This window comes from Castor canadensis, chromosome 13, assembly GCF_047511655.1.
Source record: "Castor canadensis chromosome 13, mCasCan1.hap1v2, whole genome shotgun sequence".
Classification (NCBI taxonomy): domain Eukaryota; kingdom Metazoa; phylum Chordata; class Mammalia; order Rodentia; family Castoridae; genus Castor; species Castor canadensis.
This window is the reverse complement of record NC_133398.1, coordinates 107,516,510-107,539,496: the sequence shown is the minus strand read 5'-3', so window position 1 is coordinate 107,539,496 and position 22,987 is coordinate 107,516,510. Positions and strand designations below refer to the sequence as shown.

Here is a 22,987-nt window from a genome sequence, read left to right as displayed (position 1 = left end):
AGTGGTACAGTGCTTACCTAGCAATCTTGAGGCCCTAAGTTCACACCCTAGTGCTGACAAAAAAAAAAAAAAAAAAGGCAGTATCAAGAATAAAATGAGTTACCACCACTATGGCCCTAAAGACATCAAAAGAATTTTGAAAAGAATACTACAAACAACTCTACAAACATAAATTTGTAGAAAAAAATTCAACTCCTCCTAAAGTACAAACTTCAATGCTTGAAGATGAAATTGAAATGCTGAATAGCACTGATGCACGGATGACACTTGCAGGAATTTCAGGTGCTCAGGGTTCTTGAGCCCCCTCTGAGGATGAAAGCACAGGCGGACTCTAACAGCAGAGGTTGGAAAAATTTTAGTTATAGAGAATTTAGTTGGAGAAAAGAGAAGAGAAAGACTGCATATTGGGGAATGCAGGGTGAGCTGGAAACCCATGATCCCCTGGGCCAGGGTGGGGAGTGGGGTTTTATAGACTATTTTTGCATTGCCTGAGAGCGGAGATGCCTTTCAGATGCAAACAGGCGTTTCCTAGGAAGGAGAAGTGTCTCGTTTCCTAGGAAGGAGAAGTGTCTCGTTTCCTAGGAAGGAGAAGTGTCTCCTTGACCACTTATCACCTTTTGGGACCACCTGCAGTCCGTCCTTCAGTCCTTCATTTCCCCCTCTCAAAGGTCACCCTAACTGCAGTTAGGGATAGGGACAACGAAGTCTATTCAGCAACTGCTTCCTCCTGACAGGGGGCGATGAAGGGACCCACAGCATCAGGGCTGACCATGAGAGGGGTTGTCAAGAGGACTGCCATAGTAGGTTGTTTTCATTTCCATCAGAGGCATTTGTAGTTTGATGGATTCTAGGCGAGAAGAAACAAACTTGACAAGTAAGTTTAAAATGCAATGCCCAAACACAAGCAAGAGAATAATGGCAACTATAGGCCCCAGAAAGGGTAGGAACCAAGACCTGGAGGGGAGCCAGGATTTTATTTGGTCCCACACCTGTGTAGGAACCTGAGTCTCAAGAGATTGTTCCCGGAGCCATTTAGCCTGTTGGAGAATGTAATCTGCATGTTCCTCTACAATGCCTGACGTGTTTATGTATGTGCAACAGGAGGTATTGGCAATGGCACATACTCTGCCTTGTTTGGCCAAGAGAAAATCTAGGGCCAGGCGGTGGTCCATTACCATACAGGCAAGAGTGACAAAGACCTTTGCATGTCCTTAATGGCAAGGCCTACCTAGTCTGAGGTGTCCTCTACCACTTTGGTTAGGTTTTTTGCAGTTACATGATAGGCAGTCACCCCATAACTGATTTCAGCAAGGGCTGCAACTAATGCTGTTATCCCTAAAACTATTAAAGTAGCCTCCCTTTTATCCCTCTGGGAAGCTGGTTTTATTTGTTAGCATTTTTCTTTTCTTTCAAATGGCTGCATGAGCATGCAGGATCAGGAAAGCATACTTTGACCAATCTCTCATCTATTTTGACTTGCCTGTTTACCCTGCGACTCAGGTAGCCCTAGTTCTCCTCCACCAGCTGAACGCTTGTAATTAAAAAATAACTCCATCAAAGTAACCAAGAGGGCTTGCATGGCCAGAAGGAGGACCCCTGTAGAGACATGGATAGGGACTCCTGATGAAGTAGACTTTTGTCCCCAATGTATCCTGTGAGGCATATATGCTTTCAATGAAAAGAGAGAGAGAGAGAGAGAGAGAGAGCATCTGGAGGCTTTTGCTCTGGTAAAGGTCAAAAAACGGAGACCTGTGGTTTTTGCCTTTTAACTGTTTTTTTTTTTTTCCCCTGAGGGCAGGCTGCGGAACCTGTTTAGCCAGTTAACCTGATGCTTCACAAAGACAGTTAAGCCTAAATTGGAGACTATCACTTTCTGGTGCTTGTAGGATTTTTTCCAAACTCCCTGAAGAAAGAAGCTCACTGCTATTTAGAGCAAAAGCGGGGAGGTGGACACTCATCCTGAATTGCTTGGAAAAGGGGAAGGAGAGGCTAAGGGTTGGGGAAAAAGAGAGTTTCCAGGCTCAACGCATGAGGGATTATTGATCATCCCTGCTGTCCAGGTCGATCCTGCCCAGAGGCAGTACTGGAGCACTGGAAGCAAGAGGTGACCTCCACTTGGGCCATGGAAACCATGAAGGAAGCGTAAGAGATCTGATTGTTTGTTTACTGTGGACATGGCTGGAGGAGTCTGAGACTTAGCCACCTTTGAAGCCTCAGGGCGGGTCAGGAAGTTACATCTCCAGCCTTTGGGTGACACCAGGAAGGGCCCCAGCCAGAACATCTTTTGTGGCTTGAAGACAAACTTTCCTTTCCACTGGCTGTTTTCGGACCTCCCCTTAAGCTGGTCAGATCTTGAAAGAGAGAGTTAACATTTTAAGGAGAGGAAAAAAGAAAAAGCCTTGGTGCACTGAAGTCAGGTTCCACCCACATAGCATTGGCAGTGCAGTATAAATCCCCACCTGGCCTCTGAGTTTTTTCAGATTGCCTGATGTACAGCTGTAGTGGGCTTGGAGCTTTTCCTCAGTTTCCCAAGGAAGAAACCCTCCTTAACAAGAGAGAGAAAAAAGTCAACCTGAGAGTTCCACCATAGCTAGGCCGTGGTGGTGGGGGGGCCTCGCCTGGAAAACAGACTCCACCAGAGTGCCGGACACTCACGGTCACATTCCTAGGCAGTCTTTCCCAGTTTGGCACAACCTATACTGACCTCAGGTGACAGCTGGTCCCTTCCTAGTCGCCAAATATGATGCATGGATGAAACCCACAGGAATTTCAGGTGCTCAGGGTTCTTGAGCCTGCTCTGAGGATGAAAGCACAGGCGGACTCCAACAGCAGAGGATGGAAAGATTTTAGTTATAGAGAATTTAGTTGGAGAAAAGAGAAGAGAAAGACTGCATATCGGGGAATGTAGGGGGACCCGGAAACTGGTGATCCCATGGGTCAGTTTTATATGGTCCCATGGGTCGATGACTCCATGGGGAGTGGGGTTTTATAGCCTATTTTTGCATTGCCTGAGGGTGGAAATGCCTTTCAGATGCAAACAGGTGTTTCCTATGGCGGAGAAGTGCCTCCTTGACCACTTATCACATTTTGGGACCTCCTGCAGTCTGTCCTTCAGTCCTTCAGCACTATAACTAAAGGTATAATTTAAAACATCTGAAAAACAAACCTTCATGCTCACGTGGCTTCATTGGAGAATTCTAACAAGCATTTAAAATTTATCACAAATAGCCAGGCGCCAGTGGCTCACATCTGTAATCTGAAGAAGGATAGAGGCTCAAAGTCAACCCAGGCAAATACTTCGAGAGACCTTATGTCAAAAAACCTTGGCTAAAGGTGAAGGTCTGAGTTCAAGCCCCAGTACTGAAAAAAAAAGATTATCACAAATTCTAGACAGTCTTGAGCTGGCAATGTAGCTCAGAGGTAGAGCACTTGCCTACCATGGGTTCAGTACACAGCAGCATGAAAAATATCTAAAGAAGTTCTTCCAGAATAAAAGAAAGAAACACATCTTAACTCATATTATGTAGCCAGTATTAGTCTGATACCAAAACCAAAGGTAGTACAAGAAATAGGGGTGGAGGAGGAGAAGAAATCAGAATCAGTCATTAATATAGAGGGGAAAAAAAAAACTTCAACAAATAGTAGCAAAAAGAATTCAACAAGATACAAAATAATTACAAACTATGAATAAGGAAATGAAAAGCTGATTCAATATTCAAAACTCAACCAATGTAATATACCATGTTACCAAGCTAAGCATGATATAGGAGTTAGGCAAGGCATTAGAAAACCTGGTGACTGAGAACAATGAATGTTGATTTAAAAAAAAAAATCACATCCTGCCCACTGACATTAATGGAATGATTTGTGACAAATGACAGGGTCTTGTTGACCCACAACCCCTACAGCCAGTGTGGACAAAAACAACTCTCATCCAACCATCCAAGGTCAATGGCTCCCTCACCCAATGTGTGGAACAAGTTGATGACGCATAATCCAATCTCCAGAAGTTAATGACACATTACCCAATTTTCCATAAATGACCACCTCTATGTCTGCAATCCCAATAAAGGCATAGGTCTTGAGAGCCTCAGAACAGCTGCTCCACCTTAAGCCTGCTTACCCTCTGATTAGGAGAGCAAACTTAGATTTGCTTTGAGTTAATAGATCTCCCACTGAAGTCCCCTCTGTGCCTGTCCTTTGAATTCTTTCTCTGATGAGACCAAGAACCTTCAGGTCCCTGGACCCAGTGTCCCAAATCCTGTAACAAACATATTGCATAACCATATAAATTCATTCAGAAAAACTATTTGGCAAAATTCCATATTCATTTTTGATTTTAAAAATCTATCAGGAATTAGGGAAAAGGTGAACTTCCTAATTTGATAAATTAAGAGAAACTTATAGCAAACATAAAACTAAATGATGAGACAGAAATTTCCCAAGTTTGGAAACAAGGAATTTATGTCTGCTTTTACCACTCATTCTCTCAGCTAACTGACAACATTCTCTTTCCTGGCCTTTCTCAACTAGACCTTGACTTTTGAGCTCCTGTGTTTGTTTATGTATTGTCCAATTGTAACAGGACCCCTGCTCAGTCAGTTTAGCTAGAATTGTCCTTCTTGATGCCACATCACCATCAATATCTGATTGGGTTTCTCATCTTCCACCATTGCCAGCTATTGTCCTGGCATGACTTCCTGTGAAGCCCATTTAGCCAGACCCCCTTACCCATGGTATTTCCTCTTAGTCATTTTCTACCCTCCATTCTGCTTTGTGGCTAGCAAATCTCTGCTTTTCCTTACATTTAGAGGTAAGCCTAATCTCTCTCCCCTACTTCAATATAGTCCCTGTATCTATTTCAGTAGTTTCTCTGAATAAAATGTGCCTTCTCATTCTTTAAGAAGCGTCGTGAAGCCCAGTGTGGTAGCTCAAGCCTGTAAACCTAGTTATTTAGGAAGCAGAAATCAGGAGGATCACAGTTTGAAGCCACCTTGGACAAAAAGCTTGCAAGACCCCATCTCAACTTATAAAAGCTGGGTGCAGTGGTACATGTCTGTCTTCCCAGCTAGGCAGGAAGCTTAAATAGGTGGATTGAGGTCCAGGCCGGCCTGGGCATAAAAATAACCAAAAACAAAAACTGGAAATTTGAATATTTCTTTGGAGAAATGACTGTTCAAGTTCTTTGCCAATTTTTAAATTGAATTGTTTTCTTGTTGCTTTATTTGTTTATATTGTTATTTATTTATTTTGCAGTACTGGGGCTTGAACTCAGGGCTTTAACCTTGAGCCACTCCACCAGCCCTATTTTTTTCTGATAAGTTTTTTTGAGATAGGGTCTCATGAACTATTTGCCAGGGCTGGCTTCCAACTGTGATCCTCTTGATCTCTGCCTCCTGAGTAGCTAGGATTACAGGCATGAGCCACCGGTGCCCAGTTATATTGTTCTTTATTTATATTCTGAATACTGAATACGTTATCAGGTACATAATTGTAAATATTTTCCCCCTCTCATTTGTCTACTTTTGCTTTTGTTGTCTGTGCTTTTGGTGTCATATCCAAGAAATCATTACTGAATACAATATCATGAAGCTCCTCTCCACTCCTTTTTTTTTACTTTTACAGCTTTAGATCTTACATTGAGGTCTTTAATACAGTTTGAATTTTTTTTTAGGTTAGCACTATTTACTTGTGATCCCAGCTACTCTTCATTTCCTCTTGTCCAGGACTGAAGGGTCTTCTACGTGGCATACCAACAGAACAAGAGGCTCTGATGACACAAGCTTCAACGGTGGTACCATGCAGAGAGTGAGCAGTCATGGCAGATTCAACCATTGTGTCCCAGATGTTTTGAAAAAGCAGCCTTTGTGGGCCCAGCCTGCCTGGCCTTTTGATGCTGTTGAGGTGAGTTTTGTACTCCATAATGGTGTTGGGAGGTAGGTTAAGCACGTGCCAGAGCGTATCCCAGATTCAGGCTATGGTTGTGTGGCTTATGGCAGTCTTATTCCTTATGGAAAAAATGTCCTCCTGAAAGTGGACAGAGACCACAGCTCCACAGCTCTCCTCCCCAACCACAGGCCGTGACCCAGCATGGCCAGAAGGAGATTTTCCCAACAAAGGGAGGCCAAACCCTTCAGCAGTCGAAAAAGCCACTCTTTTTATTTGCATTATTCTTCCACATAGGTTTAATTCTTTCTCTGAAGACAGGGAAGTCACTGTGGCCTGTCAGGTCCCCAGGATGTACCATGTGGCTATAAAACCTCCAGAACTGCTCCACAGAAGCAAAAGTGCCACTCTGCTTGATATTCTGTTCATAGCTCTGAGCGATGGTGAGACAGCCCCGGGTCCTCTTGGAGTAGAGAAAGTGTGGTCATACTATAGGAGATTTCTCTTTCAGTCCAGGGGCATCAGCCATACTCTGGGTGCTGCTGTGACTCTTGTCTTGTTCCATTTTTTCCCTCTGACCATCTTTTTGTGTGCTGTTTTCTTCATTCTGATAATGGTCCCCACTGTCATCATCTTTCAAGGTGAAGAACTTGTTCATCCTCTTACTGCTGCTGTGGCAATGCTTGAGTTAATTTTTATATATGGTGTAAGGTCAAAATTACTCTTTTTCATGTGGATATCCAGTTTTCTGAACACAGTTTGTAGGAAAGACTGTTCTTTTTGCATTATGTGATCTTGGTACCCTTATCAAAGGTTATTTGATGTTTATGATGGTTTTTTTCTGGGGTGTCTATTCTGTTCCATTGGTATATTTATTTGTCTTTATGCCAGGACACTGATCACCACAGCTTTGTACCGTGTGTGTGCGAGTCCTCTGGCTTTGTGATTCTTTGTCAAGACTGTTGTGGCTATTTGGGGTTCACTGAGATTTAAAGAATTGTAGAATTTCCTATTTCTGCAAAAAGTGCAATTGGGATTTTGTGCTTAGTAATGCAATCTATACATCACTTTGGGTAGTTATGGATATTTTGACAATGTGAAGTCATGCTCTCCACAGATTTAGGCTATCTTTCCATTTACTTCTTACTTGCTAACTTTCAACAGCAGTATTACAATGTAGCAGTTTTTAGTGTAGCAGTTCTTTTGCCTCCTTGGTTAAGTTTATTCTTAGTATTTTACCCTCCCCCTTCCCTCATGCTGGAGATCAGACCCAGGGCTTTGCACATGGTAGGCAAAAGTGCTGCTCCTGAGTCACATCAAGCCTTGCATTCTATTTATTTTATGCTATTATAATGAATTGTTTTCAATTTTTTTGATTTTTCATTGTGTAGAAACACAATTTATTGTTGTATGTTGATTTTTGAGGGTAAAAAAAAGATTTTGAACTTACATTTTCAATTTTGCTGAACTTATTAGTCATAAAATCCTTTTTTTGTGAGACTGGAGTTTGAACTCAGGGCTTCACACTTGCAAAACAGGTGCTCTACTACTTCAGCCACACCTCCAGTCCATTTTGGTCTGGTTATTTTGATGATGAAATCTAGCAAACTATTTGCCAGAATGTGCCTTGATCTGTAACCCTCCTGATCCCTGCCTCCCAAGTAGATAGGATTACACGTGTGAGGCACCAGCAACATTTTTTTTTTTTTTTTTTGTGGTACTGGGGCTTGAACTTAGGGCCTTCACTTTGAGGCACTCCATCAGCCCTTTTCTGTGAAGGGTTTTTCAAGATAGGGTCTTGTGAACTATTGTCACGGCTGGCTTTGAACCACGCTCCTCCTGATCTCTGACTCCTGAGTAGCTAGGATTACAGGCATGAGCAACCAGTGCCCAGACACATTTTTTACAAATGGTACTGTTTTGAATTCAGGACCTCGTGCTTGCTACACACTCTACAACTTAAGGCACACCTCCAGCTCTTTTTCTTTAGTCATTTTTTCAGATAAGATAGGTGTCATTTTTTTTTTTTTGCCTGGGCCAGCATCAGACCATGATCTTCCTGATCTCCACCTTCTAAGCAGCTGGGATTACAGCTATGTGCCACTACACCTTATTTTCCACAAATCAGATTATGTTATATGCAAAAAAAAGCGCTATATGCAAAGAGGTAACTTTATTTCTTCCTTTCTGATTTGAATGCCTTTTTTTTTTCCTTTTTGTAGTGTGGGGATTGAACCCACGGCCTTGCACATGCTAGGCAAGAGCTTTTACCATGGAGCTACACCCTTGCCCTATTTTTTTTCTTTTCTGCTTAATTGCTCTGGCTGGAACTTCAAGAGCAATATTGAATAGAAGTGGTGAAAGTGGGCTTCCTTGTTTTTACCCCAGAGGAAAAGGCTTCATTCAGTCTTTCCTTGTTAAGCATTGTGAGTGTTGGGCTTTTCATACATGGCCTTTGCTCTGTTGAGGTAGTTTCCTTGAATTTCTCATTTGTTTGTGTTAAGAAAAGTCATTGAATTTTGGAAGTGATTTTCTGAGCTATTGGGATGCTTGTTTTTCCTCATTTAATTCTGTTAATGTAGTAGATGGCATGACTGATTTTTATATGCTGGGGCATCTTCACCTTTCAGAAGTCCCACTAGCTGGGAGCCAGTGGCTCATACCTGTAATCCTAGCTACTCATGAGGCAGAGATCAAAGCCAGCCCAATAAACTGCAAGACCCTATCCCAAAAAGACCGATTACAAAAATGGGCTGGCAGAGTGGCTCAAGTGGTAGAGAGCCTGCCTAGCAAGTAGGAGGCCCTGAGTTCAAACCCCAGCACTGTCAGAAAATAAAAAAAGTAAATCCCACTTAGTAATGGTGTATCATCCTTTTAATGTGCTGCTTAATTTGGTTTCCTTAGGATTTTGGATAATATTTTTGTACATTGGTCTATAGTTTTCATTTTCTAAACTGTCAGAGTGTCTTTGGGATCAGGGTGAAGTCCTTTAAACAATGTTCTCCTTTCTTTTTTACTTTGTCCCTCACCTCAATGATTTCAAATGTCACATTTTCATGTTAACTGATTTTTCTTGAGTAAATCTGTTGTTAAATTCCTGTAATTTTTTTCAATTCAGTTATTCTTCATCTCTAGAATGGTTTTTTGATAGTTTATCTTCTTTAAAAAATTTTAAAAATGCTTATCCGTTTATCTTTTTTTCTTTATTCATATGTGCATACATTGTTTGGGTCATTTCTCCCCCCATCCCCCTCGTTTCCAGGCAGAACCTGTTCTGCCCTTTTCTCCAATTTTGTTGAAGAGATGTGATAGTTTGTCTTTGCTGCTATATTAATTTTGTTCACGTATGCAGTATTTTCAAGTTTCATTTACCTACTGTATATTGTAGCTCACTGAATTTTTTTTTTTTTTTTTTGGTAGTACTAGGGTTTGAACTTAGGGACTCATGCTTCCCAGGGAGGTGTTCTATCACTTGAGCCACTCCACCAGCCTTGTTTTGTTATGGGTTTTTCAAGCTATCGTTTCAAGAACTATTTGCCTGTGGCTGGCTTTGAACCACGATCCTCCTAATCTCTGCCTTCTGAGTAGCTAGGATTACAGGTGAGTCACCGGCACTTGGCTCACTAAACATCTTCAAGATGGTTATTTTGAATCTCTTGTCGGGTAATTCACAGATCTTCATTTCTTTAGGGTTGGTTTCTAGAAACTTCCACATTTTCAATGATTGGTTCTTACCTTTATATTAAATTGTTATGCCTGTGATCTTTTATTGTGATCTGGGCATTTGAAAAATACAGCCTTTTCTAGAGACACATCTGTGGACTTGTGTGTCATTTCCACATAAAGAGGTTTGCCCATGGTATTTTGTTAAGGAACTCATTTTTTTTTTTTTTTGCTCCCCCTGTTGTCTGTCTGTATACTACATCCAGTCTTCAGTGCTGTATCAAAGTAGCAACTCTCCTATTCCTCAGCATCCCCCAAGGAAGTAAAGCATGATACTGATCCTATCAGTGCTCTTAGTTGAACAAACAGAAAGCAGTCCCCTGGACAGCCCTACTAAAACCAGAGAATCAGACCCACCCTTCACCCTACTCTTTCTCTTGGAAGGGAAGCTGCAAGTTGGGAAGTTTTGCCAAGATTCTGCTGCAGTGTACTTGATACTTGGAGGAGCTGTATCAGAGGAACACAATGGATATTTTCCCTGATTTCAAGTCAGCTCTTGGGTTTGTACTCACCTGGGGGTGCTGCAGCCTCTTAGCTTGCCTTAGGGACTTCTTACACTGGGCACTATAATGCACTCCAGTTTTTTCTGGTGGAACTGGGATTTGAACTCTTGAGTTTCATGCTTACACCTCCAGTACTCCCTTCTTCCCCCACCACACACCAAAAAAAAAAAAAAAAAAAAAAATTGGGAAGATTCTTGTCTATGTTGCTGTTGGGAAATCAGATCCTTACTATCCTTTGCATGTATGCATCCTGTTTTCTTTTCTTTGTAGAAATCTGTCTATGTTCTGAAATAATTAGATATCAACCTTGGAGAATATATTTTCATGCATCGTGCTAACCACCTGAATACCTTCTGAACTTGTTACTTTTGATTCCAGTGAAATTTACTTGTTATTTATGATTTCCTGATTTTTACTTTTCTTTGTTTATGGAATTCTTGCAATTTGGATATTAGACTCCCTGGACTTAATAATTTATGCATTACACCTTTAATTGTTCTAGCATTTGGAAAAGTTCCTTAACACCATTTTCCAATGATTCCGTTGAGTTTTTTCATGTTATGTTTTAAATTAACAGGAACATTTTCACTGTCTTTCATAGGTAGCTTACCTTTCACATCTAAAGATATTAATACAGGGCTTGGCAGAGAGTATTCTTCTCATTGCCCTATTTGATTTTCTTTATTTTTCCCTTTTGGTGGCATTGGAGTTTGATCTCAGGGCCTCACACTTACTAGGCAGGCGCTCTTACTGCTTGAGCCACTCCTCCAGCCCGTTTTTTTTTTTGTTTCTTCAACACAGGGTCTGATGAACTATTTGCCTGGACTGGCTTTGAACTGTGATCTTCCTGATCTGTGCCTCCTGAGTTAGGATTACAGGCGTGAGCCACTGGCTTGATTTTCTTTATAAACTGTTTTTCTTTTTGGTTTGTGTTCTTTCTTCTGTGTTAGAAGATTTCCCTAGACCTCAGATGAACATAAGCTAGGCACTACTACAGTCTGAATCTGAAATGTCCCCTAAAGGCCTGTGTAAGACTAAAAGCTTAGTCTACACTTGGTGCTATTTGAGAGGTGGTAGAAACTTTTAAGAAGGGGAAGCCTACTGCTGGTGGAGTGGTTCAAGTGGTACAACATCTGCCTAGCAAGCACAAGGCCCTGAGTTCAACCCCCAGTACTGCCAAAAAACCCAAAAAAGTGTGCCTAGTGAGGTCTTGTGGTCACTAAGGGTGTGCCCTTGAAGGGGACAGTGGGATCCCAATTGAAGGATGCATCTCTGGAAATGCCTCAGAGGAACACCCAGAGGTGCACTTTACCAATCTCTTGGGCACTTCTCAACCCAATCAAGTTGACAATCAGAAATCAAGCATCACACCATTAATACAAGAGCTTTCAGTGGTGTGTGTGTGTCCCAACAAATCATCTAATCTCAAATACCGTTGTGTTTAATTTACTCTGGATCCCACTATCTAAGGTCACTGTTTTCTCTCTCGGAGGATAAACCTCCATATGCCCAATGTGGTGGTAGAGTTGCCTAGCAGTGTAGAATCAGGGAGAAGCCAGCCTCCCTACTTTCATACCTTACCTTTAGGGTTAGTCCCAGAAGGAACTGGTGCTGAGGATTCTGAGCTGAGAGAAATTTCTTAGTTCCTCAACTGCTTGTTTAGAATTGGCCTTGCCTGGGTCTACCACATTTGTTAACGCCCACCTATGTGTTTCCCAGTTCCCCAAATTCTGGCTCTATTTCCTTTTTCTCCAACTTTGTGGGTTTATGTTTTAGCATATGTGTTGTAGCAGCCACAGAGCCACAGCACTCAGATCCATTGAGGAAGAGGCCACAACCCTGGGCTGCTCTTGGCAGTGACTAATCAAGGCAGAGGCACAAAGCTGGATCATTTCTGCTAAACTCTGAACCTTAATAAAGGAATCCTTACCTGGGGACTCTCATTGGCCTGACTGACCATGACTTTGGCTCAGAGTTACACTTTGGTCTACGATTCTTCTAATCCATCTTCCTTTCTCTTCTCAGGTGTCAGAACCACATTGTTGTCTGAAGTTTTTCTCTGCCTGTGGCTGCTCCCTCACCTATTTATCCTTCAATTATGTTTCCATAATAAATCTTTGCAACAATTTTATCTTAGCATCTGTTTCTCTGAGGACCCAAATTATCATCCAGGATTTTGGAAAGGGGAAATATTAAATATTTAATCCACTGTCTTAATGTAGATGACACTAAGTTTTTATGTTTCTCAAAGATTACAAATTTCAAGTTTCATTAAACTATGGGAGAATGAATTCCTTCCAACACACACACACACACACACACACACACACACACACACACACCCACACCCAGAGAGGAGAGTTTATTTATTGTTTGATTTACTAAACCTTAAAATATTCCATCAAATTGCCCAGGAAAATCCAGGTGGGCAGAAATATACAACATGTCCAATTCTTTAAGAGGACTCAAATTCGTTTTAAAAGGCTATAAAATGATATACACACATAAACTATGCCATTTAAATCACTTCTACTTTCTGTATTTGAGAATTTAAGTACAGAAATAAACTTTGTGGTACTGAGGTAACATTGTAACTTTCCCCCAACATGACTGCATAGGTGTTTAAGGTTTAGTGTGAACATTGCATGACGTTTCAAGTTACTTAATTGATCAATCCCCCTTCAACTTTAGGCCAAAAGCAGCTTCATAGACTTTCATCCCAAGGAAAGAGCTCATGTATGAGTATATATAAGGGATGGGTGTAAGTCAGGGGAAGACTGATATTTTTATTTTAATATTTATTTGTTTTTGGAGGTACTAGGGTTTGAACTCAGGGCCTCACACTTGCTAGGCAGGTGCTTCACCATTTGAGCCATTCTGCCAGTCAAGGGAAGGTTGACTGAATCACATTGATAACTGAGTATTAGCTGTCTGTAGTTGTTGGCAGTACAGAAACATACACAGTCTTCATATTCAAAGTCTTCATGGGGATATCTTCTGTAATTTCTAGAAAAGAAAGAAAAACTTGTTGTTTTAAAACAATATTCTATCTGTTGTGGGTGAATATTTAAAAAAAAAAAGTTAGCTGCCTATGTGATAGGAATTTGGTAAGTCAGGTTTGACCTTTGTCCCAGCCCTGAGGGGATTCTAAATCCTTGGAATTTCTTTTGTTACTTCTGATGGTCACTTTGACCACACATGACAGCTTACGTTAATGAGATGACTCAGACTAGTCTCAGCCACACCAGAAAGACTAAACTGTATCATTCACTTTGGGGACTTTGGGTCACACAGTACCAGCTGAGACAGAGAACAGCCATGTGTGCAGTTAATCCATGCCTGCATAATGAAACCTCAATAAAAACTTTGAACACCGAGACTCTAGTGAGCTTCCCCAGCTGGTAACCCTCCATGGCTCTCACATTATTGGGGCTGGGAAGCGGTAACACTGACCATGACTCCACGAGGAAAGAACAGAAACCAAAACACTGTAACAGAAACAAAGGATGACTTAAAAAAAATCTATATACCTAGTGATGGGGGTATGGCTCAAGTGGTAGAAAGCCCTGAGTTCAAACCCTAGTAGTGACAAAGAAGAAGAAGAAGAAAAAAATCTATAACTTGGGTATATCATAGTCAGTTGCAGAAAATCTTGAAAAAAGTCAGAGGAAAAAATACCTTATCTGTAGAGGAACAAGGAAAAAACAAATCAGCCAGAATGATCCACAATGTAGCATACTGGACAGAGAGGGAGAATTATGAACAGGATAAGAGAGGTGGATAGAATAAGGCATATCTAATGCCTAATGAAAGTTCTAGAACGAATGAGTAACAGGCAACTTTGGAAAAGATAGTACTGGCAATTTTACACATGTGCTGAAGGACATAAATTCTAATTCAGAAATACCATAAATCCCATCTTGTAGTGCTTTATAAATAAATGATGGAATGGTAAAAGGTTTTTGAGTTGGGATGTTGCAAAAGATGCTTCTAAACATCTAAATGGCTTTCCACAAAGGAAAGCCATTTGGGGAAAAGGGTCCATGGCAGCAAAAGCAAAGTGAGCATGCAGATGAATGAATCTATGGGTAACACAGCAGAGCACTCAGGGCAGGACTGGGATGCCAGTGGAGAAGCTGACAGAATAGCCAGAGAAGCTAAGTCACAGAAGTGTGTTGTGTGAGGTGAGAGTGAGAGAAGAAGACACGCTGTTGCCAGACTGTGGTCTGTGCAAGTCAAAATTTGATTGCTGGATGTGAGATACGACCACTGCTGATCTAGCAATTCATGTTAGTATGGGGCCCAATAAGAAACTGCATGTGAAGGACTGGGGATGGACCTGTGGTTAAGCGTTGACTTAGTAAGCAATGAGGCCCTGGTTTCGAGTCCACATAAAAAAACAAAAACAAAAAAACACACGTGAGCATGCTTTACACATTGAAAAAGGAGGTAACTGATTACAATTGACTATACTGTCAGTTGGAAGTTTCCTTTAGGCTTACTGTGCAACACTGTGATAATTTTGATTCTTGGGAATCAATTCTTGAGAATAATTTTTAGGGTCAGCAAATATTGTTTACCTAGAAGTATGTATTTCCAAAGCAAAAAGCAATCATCTTTTAAATTACTCTTCTTTTTTTTTTTTTTACAGCACTGAGGATTCAACCCAGGGCCTTGCACATGGTAGGCAAGTGCTCTACCACTGAGCCATGCTCCACCCTTAAAGAGTTTTTTTTCTTTCAAGTTATATTATGACTAATTCCTGGGGAAGTAGAAAAAAGGTACTGTCTTTTGCATACATAGTCCTCAAATGGTTAATGGCATCAAACTCTACTGTGACGAAGTAAAACCCCATATGGCCCACAACCCTCACCATGTGTTTGAGTCTCATTCAGAAAGAGCTTCAGCTTCCTGCTCCGAAGGCCAAACACCTTGGCTGCTTCATACAGAAGTTGTTGGTGGGTGAGTCCATTCTGCCCTAGTGGGTTTTCAAGTAGGAGGGTGCCCACTGTTCCCATTAAACACTCTACAGAAGAAAGAACAAACAGGATTAATTCCTGAGAGCTCACCCTCTAGCAGAGGCAGCAACTGCAGATAGCTCTCATGGGCAGTGTGGTCTTTTAATTCAAAGACCAAAGTGGGCACAGGAGCAGGAGTTTGACACTGGAGGTATAGGCTACAGAAACGGCCTTAGGTAGTTCACAGAAAGGAAGAGGAAGGGGAAAAAGAAAAACTGATATAGAAAAGCCAGCACCTTGGGGGAACAGATATCCAGTACACAGTCAAATGAATGCTTCAGTAAAAATGTGTGCAGTGAGGATTCAAAAATATCACAAAAAAAGTAAGATATCAACCTAGTCTGTTAAGTCCTGGAGGTATGTAAGTATACAGAATATTTTCCACAACCAAAAAAACAGGTAAAATTATTTCACTTCTTGACCATGCCAGATGGATGAAAATGTTTGTACGTAAGTACCCTTAAAAAATAAGCCTGTGAGCCGGGCACTGGTGGCTCACAACTGTAATCCTAGCTACTCAGGAGGCAGAGATCAGGAGGATCTCAGTTTGATGCCAGCCTGGGCAAAAAGTTCACAAGAGCCTATCTCAAAAAAACCCTTCACAAAAATAGGGCTGGTGGAGTGGCTCAAGGTGAAAGCCCCAAGTTCAAGCCCCAGTACCAGCAAAAAAAAAAAAAAAAGCCTGTGGTACTCCTTGAAGCAGTATGGGAGTCCACACTTTAATTAATTTATTTTTGAGGCAAGTCTCACTATGCAGCCCAGGCTGGTCTTGAACTCTCAATCCACCTGCCTCAGTCTCCCAAGTGCGGTATTACAGGAATGTTCCACCATGCCCAGCTGTCTACACTTTGAAACACTACATTGAAGCTGACATGAAAATTACACCTAAGCCAAAGATTTGAACCTTGAAGGAAACTTTAATACCTAGCACTCCACAAATCTGACTACTGAGGGAAGCACATACCTTGAGGCTCTGCATTTAATAGCTGCAGGTTGATATACTGACAGAGAAGAGTAGTAGGACTGTTGATTGGAGAGGGAGCTGATCCTGCAGTTACACAAAGTGTTTTTCCACTGAGACTCAATAAGTCAGTTTGGTTCTGTATTTCTAAAAATAGGAACGACAATTCTGAAATCATTTACTTTTTCCTACTTCACTATTAAACAAGTATGTATTTTTTTACAGTGATGCATTTCACTTAATTTTACCAAAACCTGGTATAAAACCAGGCTTTTATGACCTCTAAATAGTATGAAAAAAATTGTTTTTGGTGCTGGGGATTGTGCATGCTAAGTACATGTTCTACCACACAACCATGCCTCCAGCCCCACAAACAGTAGGAAATAATGCTGCAAAATAAAATGTTGCATAATATTCATAACTTAATTTTTTTTGGTGGTACTTGGGCTTGAACTGAAGGCCTCAGGTTTGCTGGGCAGGTGCTCTACCACTTGATAACTTGCAAAATTAAGGTAAGTTATTTTCTCCTCTTTCAGTATTTTCCCTGCATATTGTGGCTCCTCTTAAAATTTTCTTCTATATCAGAATCTCACTACTAGTATTTAAAAATGATAATTACAGCCAGCAGATAAGTTGTAATTCTTTAACTATGTATTCTAGTGCCAGGATTTAGTAAGAGCCAGGCACTGTGCTTGATAGAGTTGTAAGTCACGAGGGAGGACTCTTAGTCATGATCTATTACATGGCTAAGGGTTGGAGTAGGATGAGAACCTTTGGCTCCTAATTAAGTCCAGAGTTTTCAGCTGTGTTGCACACTGAGGTGGCACAAAGAGACACTATAAGGCAGGCACTGTTGAGGAGCTGTTGCCACCTCGGACTCAAGAGAAACATGGTTCTGTAGTATAAATGATATTAAATGAAGACCTTCACCAATCTATCTCATGCCTAATGACACGAGACATCCCCTCACTTTCTACATACCTGTTCCACCACAGAAGACAGTCAGCTCTTTATTCTTAATACCAAAAATGCTAGTAACAACACTCTTTAGCTTTAAAAGGTCCAACCTATTATCGCCTTTTGGATTTTCCAGAAGTAATACTCCGCCTAAAAAATCCAGAAAAATAAGATCACATTCAGAAAAGTAAAACTAAGTAGCTAATAATTTTTTTTCAGAAAATGTTAAATTCATAATGCGGGGTAGGAGATAAAAGGATAAGGGAGAGTAATGGAAGGGGATGAATGGAGCAAAGTTAAGTATAGTCAAGTAGGGATACATTGAGAAGTCCCTTTAAACATCGAATTAAATAATAATAATGAAAGACAGGACAGTAAAATAGGTACAGTATGTCGGGGGTGGGATGAAGGAGATTAAGGTGATGGTAAATGGTTGATGGTCTTCATAGACATACATGAAATAGAACAAAGAAACCTCTCACAATTACTTTAAGTTGGGGGGAAGGGGGCTGAGGAGGAGATACAACGGGGGCGATCTAACCAATGAATATAATATAAGCCTATTTGGAACTGTCACAATGAATCTCCCCCTGTACAACGAATACATCCTAATAACAAAAAAAAAAAAAAAAAGAAAAAAGAAAATGTTAAATTCAGAGTAAAAGTCAAGGGATACGAAGGGCTTTAGCCCTAGTTTTTTTCTTCCAAGTATACATCATATATCCCCTCAGTATGTGATTTGGCAATTCTCAGTAGATGTTGTCAAGAAATAAAACTCTATCAGGAAATCTCATCTTTTTCTAGATTCAAACTGTTGTACTTGGAGCACCCATTTTGCATTTTATGCCATTTGTGAATCCCCTAAAAAATATCCTCAGTAGTCGTCTTTTTTTTTTTTTTTTGAGTAGTACTGGAATTTGAACTCAGGGATTCCCCCTTCCTGTAGATTCAATTATAGATGTTTACTGACTTACTTAAGCATTTTACTTTGAAATAAAGAGTCACATGAAATTATAGGAAATAATAAGTAACAAAGAGACATCCAGTTTCCCTGAAAGGTAACATCTTACGAGACGATGGCACAGTATTACAGCCAGGGCACGGGCTCTGATATAATCTGTTGATACTCACATTTCTTCAGCATTACTTTACTCATTGGGGTACATGTTTTAGTCCTGTGTTCTGTCTCTATCACCACTACTAAGATACAGAATAGGAGGCTGGTGGAGTGGCTCAGGCTGTAAGAGCGCCTATCTAGCAAGCGTGTGGCTGAGTTCAAACCCCAGTGCCACCAATAACAAAAAAAAACAAACAAAAAAGACACAAAACAGGAGGAAAACCCAATTATGTTTCAAGGATAATTTTTTTTTAGCACTCCATGAATTAAAATTCAAAAAATATGTACATTTCATATGCATTAAATTCTGTTAAAAGACAAAAGATACAGAACAGTTCTGTCACATAAAGATCTTGTGTTGCCTTTAAATAGCCACCTCTAATTTCCCTTCAGCCCTTGTACCTACTTAACACCTGGCAAATAATAGTCTCCATTCCTATAATTTTATCATTTCAAGAATGTTACACAAAAGCAACTATACAGTATAGAATCTTCCGGGTCTGTTTTATACTCAGCATCAGTCGCTGAAGATTCAAGTAAGTTACTGCATTAATAACAGATGTTACTTTTCATTGCTGAGCAATGTTGCATGGTGTAAGTGTGTATAAGTGTACTGGTTTAACACTTTACCTGCTTCAGAACATCTGGATAGCCTCTCATTTTGGACTATTATGAACACAGCTATGGTAAACACTGACATAGAGGTCATTTTGTGAACACAGGCTTTCAGATCTCTGGGATAAACAGCTAGGAGTACAATTGCAGAGTCCCTGTGCAAGGCACATGCTTAGTTTTTTGGTTTTAATTTTTTTAGGGGCTAGGGGTTAAACCCAGGCCCTTGTACATGCTAAGCAAGCACTCTACCACTGAGGTACAGCCATAGTTCACGTTTGTTTTTTACAACACTGCTAAGTGTTTGCCAAAGTGGCCTTACCATTTTACATTCCTACCAGCGATACATGAGATCAAGTTTCTCTGTAGCCTGTCCAATATTTATCTCAGTCATCTTCACAGGTGTACATATGCACCTAATTGTGGTTTTAATTTATAGTTCCCTAATGGTTAATGATGTTGGATATTTTCATGTATATTTCTGCATATTCTCTTCGGTAAATGTTTGCATCTTTCCCCAATTTTCTAGTTGGATTGTACTTTTCTGTTGAGTTTTAAGAGATCTTTATACACAGATTCATTCTTTATTGGATATGTTATTTATAAAGATTTCCAAGTCTGTAGCTTGTTTTTCATAGTATCTTTTTCAAGGCAAACCTTTTTAATTTTGATGAAGTTCAACAGATCAACTTTTCCTTTTATGGACAGTGTGTTTAGTGGCAAGACTAAACTTTTCACCCAAATGCAAAATCTTTTTTTTTTTTTTTTTGGCAGCATGGGAGTTTGAACCCAGCGTCTCATGCTTGTTCCACCAGTCTTGTTTTGTACTGGGTATTTTCAAGATAGAGTTTCACAAACTATTTCTGGGGCTGGCTTCAAACCACGATACTTCTGATTTCTGCCTCCTGAGTTGCTAGGATTATAGGCATGAGCCACTGATGCCCAGTCCAAATGAAAAATCTTAAGTCTTTCTCCACAAATACATGTAGAAAACTTTGGCCATCTGAACAGGTAACCTTAATTTATTTCACCTGCTGGAAATATAATTTTAATCTAGCTATCCTAATAAAACTAGTTTTATATTTTGGCACCTAACATGTGGCAGACATTTTAGAATGAAAACAATAACGTGCTCTGTCTCTATGCTTATGTATACCTATGTAGGTGACGTGGGTAATCTGCTAAATAATATTATTAGCTTAATAAATGATTATCTCCTCAAGAGTCAACATTAAATACAATGCAGACGAAGAACCTTTAAATTCCACTAGTTGAGTAAGTTTATGTTACCTCTACTAGGTGTTGAAGGTTATAGAATTATGAATTTAACCTAAGAGCTAATGTGCAAGAGAAAGTGCAGTGTCCACTTCTTTCTGTAACCAAGCATAGCAGTAAACAAAAAACCATGTATTTAACCTAGAATTCCTGCTTTTGTGATGCACATGATGCAAAAGTAGTTAACAGGGCAGTAAGATGATGATGGCTAGCTTTGTTTTATGTTTTGTTACATCTACTTAAGAATAGATCCCTAAATACCTTTAGTAATTTACAGTCTGCTTTTCTAATAAATTAAATGGTGAATATTCATCGAATAGCTAGATAATTCCCAAATAAGATAAAATACTGATTAATAGTTGAAAACAAACTTTTCCACTTTTGGCTTATTCCAGAAGAACTAAAGATATGTGGGTTTGTTAGCAAATATTCCCTGTGTCACTCTGAAAGTTGTGCTATGAGAAGAACATGTTTCTAGAAATGATGATTCACAGATTTGTGAGTTTACAGAATGAAGACATGACAGTAAAACAAAAATCAATGAAACAACTCCATAGCCAGAAAATTAAGACCTGATTTTGGTAAGTGAAGAATGTGTTTTGTTAAAGGAAAAAGGAAGAGCACTGGACAAAGCTAAATGTACGTGCAAGCCCCTGAGTTCAAGCCCCAGTACCATAAAAAAAAATTTTTATGCTAGGTACTGGTGGCTCACATCTATAATCCTGGCTCCTCAGGAGGCAGAGACACTATATCAAGAATACCCAACACAAAAGAGAGCTGGCAAAGTGGCTCAAGCCTGCCTAGTAAGCTTGAGGCCCTGAGTTCAAACTCCAGTACCACCAAAAAAAAAAGAAAAGAAAAAAAATTTATGTGCTATAAAACTGGCCAATATTTGAATGAACTTAGTTATAAGTTATTAGAAATGATTAATATCAGAAGTACATTGGCACAAAGTTTTCTTAAAGCGTATTAGCCTCCTCTTGCTTTATATCTGATTACTTGAGAAAAAAGAATCCTCTCCATTAAAAGAACAAAGGTTTTCCTACCTGTGCACTATTCTGAATTTCCTTTAAAGTCTTTTATCACTCGGGTTAAATAAATGATTATGGTTTTGCAATGTCCTATAATCCTACATAATCAAGTGTTTTAAACCTTCATTGATTTCCCCAAATCATAATACACTACTTAGACGTATGTAAAACTGTATGGGTAGCACTGTTAAATAGGAAATGACGTTTAACCTTCTTTGAGTTATTCTTGTGTAGCTCTATCATGAATATGTGTTCCAGAAATTGTATGAAATTTGAAAAATTTTTTTTTCTTTCTTTTGGTGGTACTGGGGATTGAACCCAGGGCCTCCAAGTGTTCTACTACTTGAGCTATGCCCCCAGCCCCTGCACAGAACTTTCCAGTATAGGAATGCTGATGCTATGATGTAGCTAAGAAGTTATTAGAAAACGAGTTTTGTGCATGGAGCATCCCTAGTGCAATCTCCAGGGATAAAAGAACACGCTTTGCTGGATGTCATACGGCAGGTGTTAAAATTGTTGGGTTAGTGTGTTAATGCCAAAAAAACCCAGGAAACAATTCAGCTAATGTCAATGCCTCTTTGTATTCCCATTGAGAGTCACCGTGAAATCCCAAAGGAAGAGTGGGAAGCTGCTCAGTGCTACTTATTTACCTGTACTTGCTGAAAGGAACAAAGGTAATTAATAATGCAGTAGTTACCAAATACGGAGTCTTTCCGCATGATGCCTACAAGAGGTATGATTCCATGCACTATGTACTCATATCTACATGGGTGCAAGAAATTCCTTGTGTAATGTTATTGGATTAAATCTAGTAAGCTCTTTTTACACTAAATGTGGTTACATATCCTTATAGCACACCGTAAAGGGCCCTCCAAACCTATGGGCAAATACATTTAACTGACCCATGCTTAAATGTCACTCAGGGTCAGTAGAGAATTTGCTTTTCCTATTCTGCCCTCTCATTAGTTTAGATCTTCTACCTGGTCTGGCTCCCCTGAGGCAGGAGGATGAAAAATTCAAGGTCAGCCTAGGCTACACAGTGAGACTCTGCCTCAAAAAACCAAAAACAGAAATTTATTTCATAGGGTTCTAAAGACAGAGACGTTCAAGATCAAGACTTCAGCAGATCTGGTACCTGGTGGGAATCCTTTTCCTAATTCTTGCTGTGTTCTCACATGATGGAAAGGGTGACTAGCTTTCTCCAGTGTCTTTTATCCTATTCACAAGGGGTCCTGCTCTCATCACTGCCCAGAGTTCCCACTTCCTAATATGGGGGCTAGAATTCTAGATAAGAATTGGGGTAGAAGGCAAACATTCAGCTGTAGCACTCAGCTTCTTGAATCTGTAGGTTTATGTTTTAGCAACTTTAGATTTTGACCATTACCTTTGGATATCTTTTCATTGCTATCTTCTTCCTGACTAGCATGTTAACCTTTTCTTATTTGTTCCACAGGTTCTTGAGGCTCTGTTCATTTTTTAAACTGCTATTCAGAATGGGTAATTTCTATTGGTCTATCTTCTAGCTCATGGGTCTTTCCTTTTTCTATTTTGATATTGAACCCCTGCACTGTTTTATAAATTTTAGTTATATTTTTCAGTTCTAAACTTTCCATTTGATTCTCACTTATTTCTTCTATTTCTTTACTGACAATTTTTATTTTCCGTTCACTTTTATTGTGTGTTACTGATCTTTGAAACATTTGTTATGGCTGCTTTATATTCAGATAAGACTACACAGAGCTAGAATGCAAGCTCTATCTCCACAAAGCACGAGATCAATGCTTCTTTTTTCATTTTTTGGTAGCACTGGGATTTGAAGTCAGGGCCTCATACTCGCCAGGCAGCCACTCTGCCAGCATGGCTGCTTCAAATTCAGTTGGATGATTTAACACTTCGGCCACCCC

At 40.0% G+C, this 22,987-nt stretch overlaps 1 protein-coding gene and 1 pseudogene across 2 annotated transcripts in view; both read right to left on the bottom strand.

The window, feature by feature from the left end:
* Positions 1-5,598: 5,598 nt before the first annotated feature.
* On the bottom strand, positions 5,599-6,660 carry LOC141415558 (eukaryotic translation initiation factor 4E type 2 pseudogene; annotated as a pseudogene).
* A 5,803-nt stretch (positions 6,661-12,463) lies between these two features.
* Positions 12,464-22,987, bottom strand: part of LOC109675964 (isoleucine--tRNA ligase, cytoplasmic) — a 78,242-nt gene continuing 67,718 nt past the window's right edge. For both annotated transcript variants that reach the window (XM_074052429.1, XM_074052430.1), the window contains 4 exons: positions 17,073-17,198; positions 16,095-16,238; positions 14,986-15,138; positions 12,464-13,118 (listed from right to left, as the gene is read on the bottom strand). In XM_074052429.1, the coding sequence (XP_073908530.1) occupies positions 13,036-13,118; positions 14,986-15,138; positions 16,095-16,238; positions 17,073-17,198 (506 nt within the window). In that variant the 3' untranslated portion in view covers positions 12,464-13,035. The remainder of the gene's footprint in view (positions 13,119-14,985; positions 15,139-16,094; positions 16,239-17,072; positions 17,199-22,987) is intronic.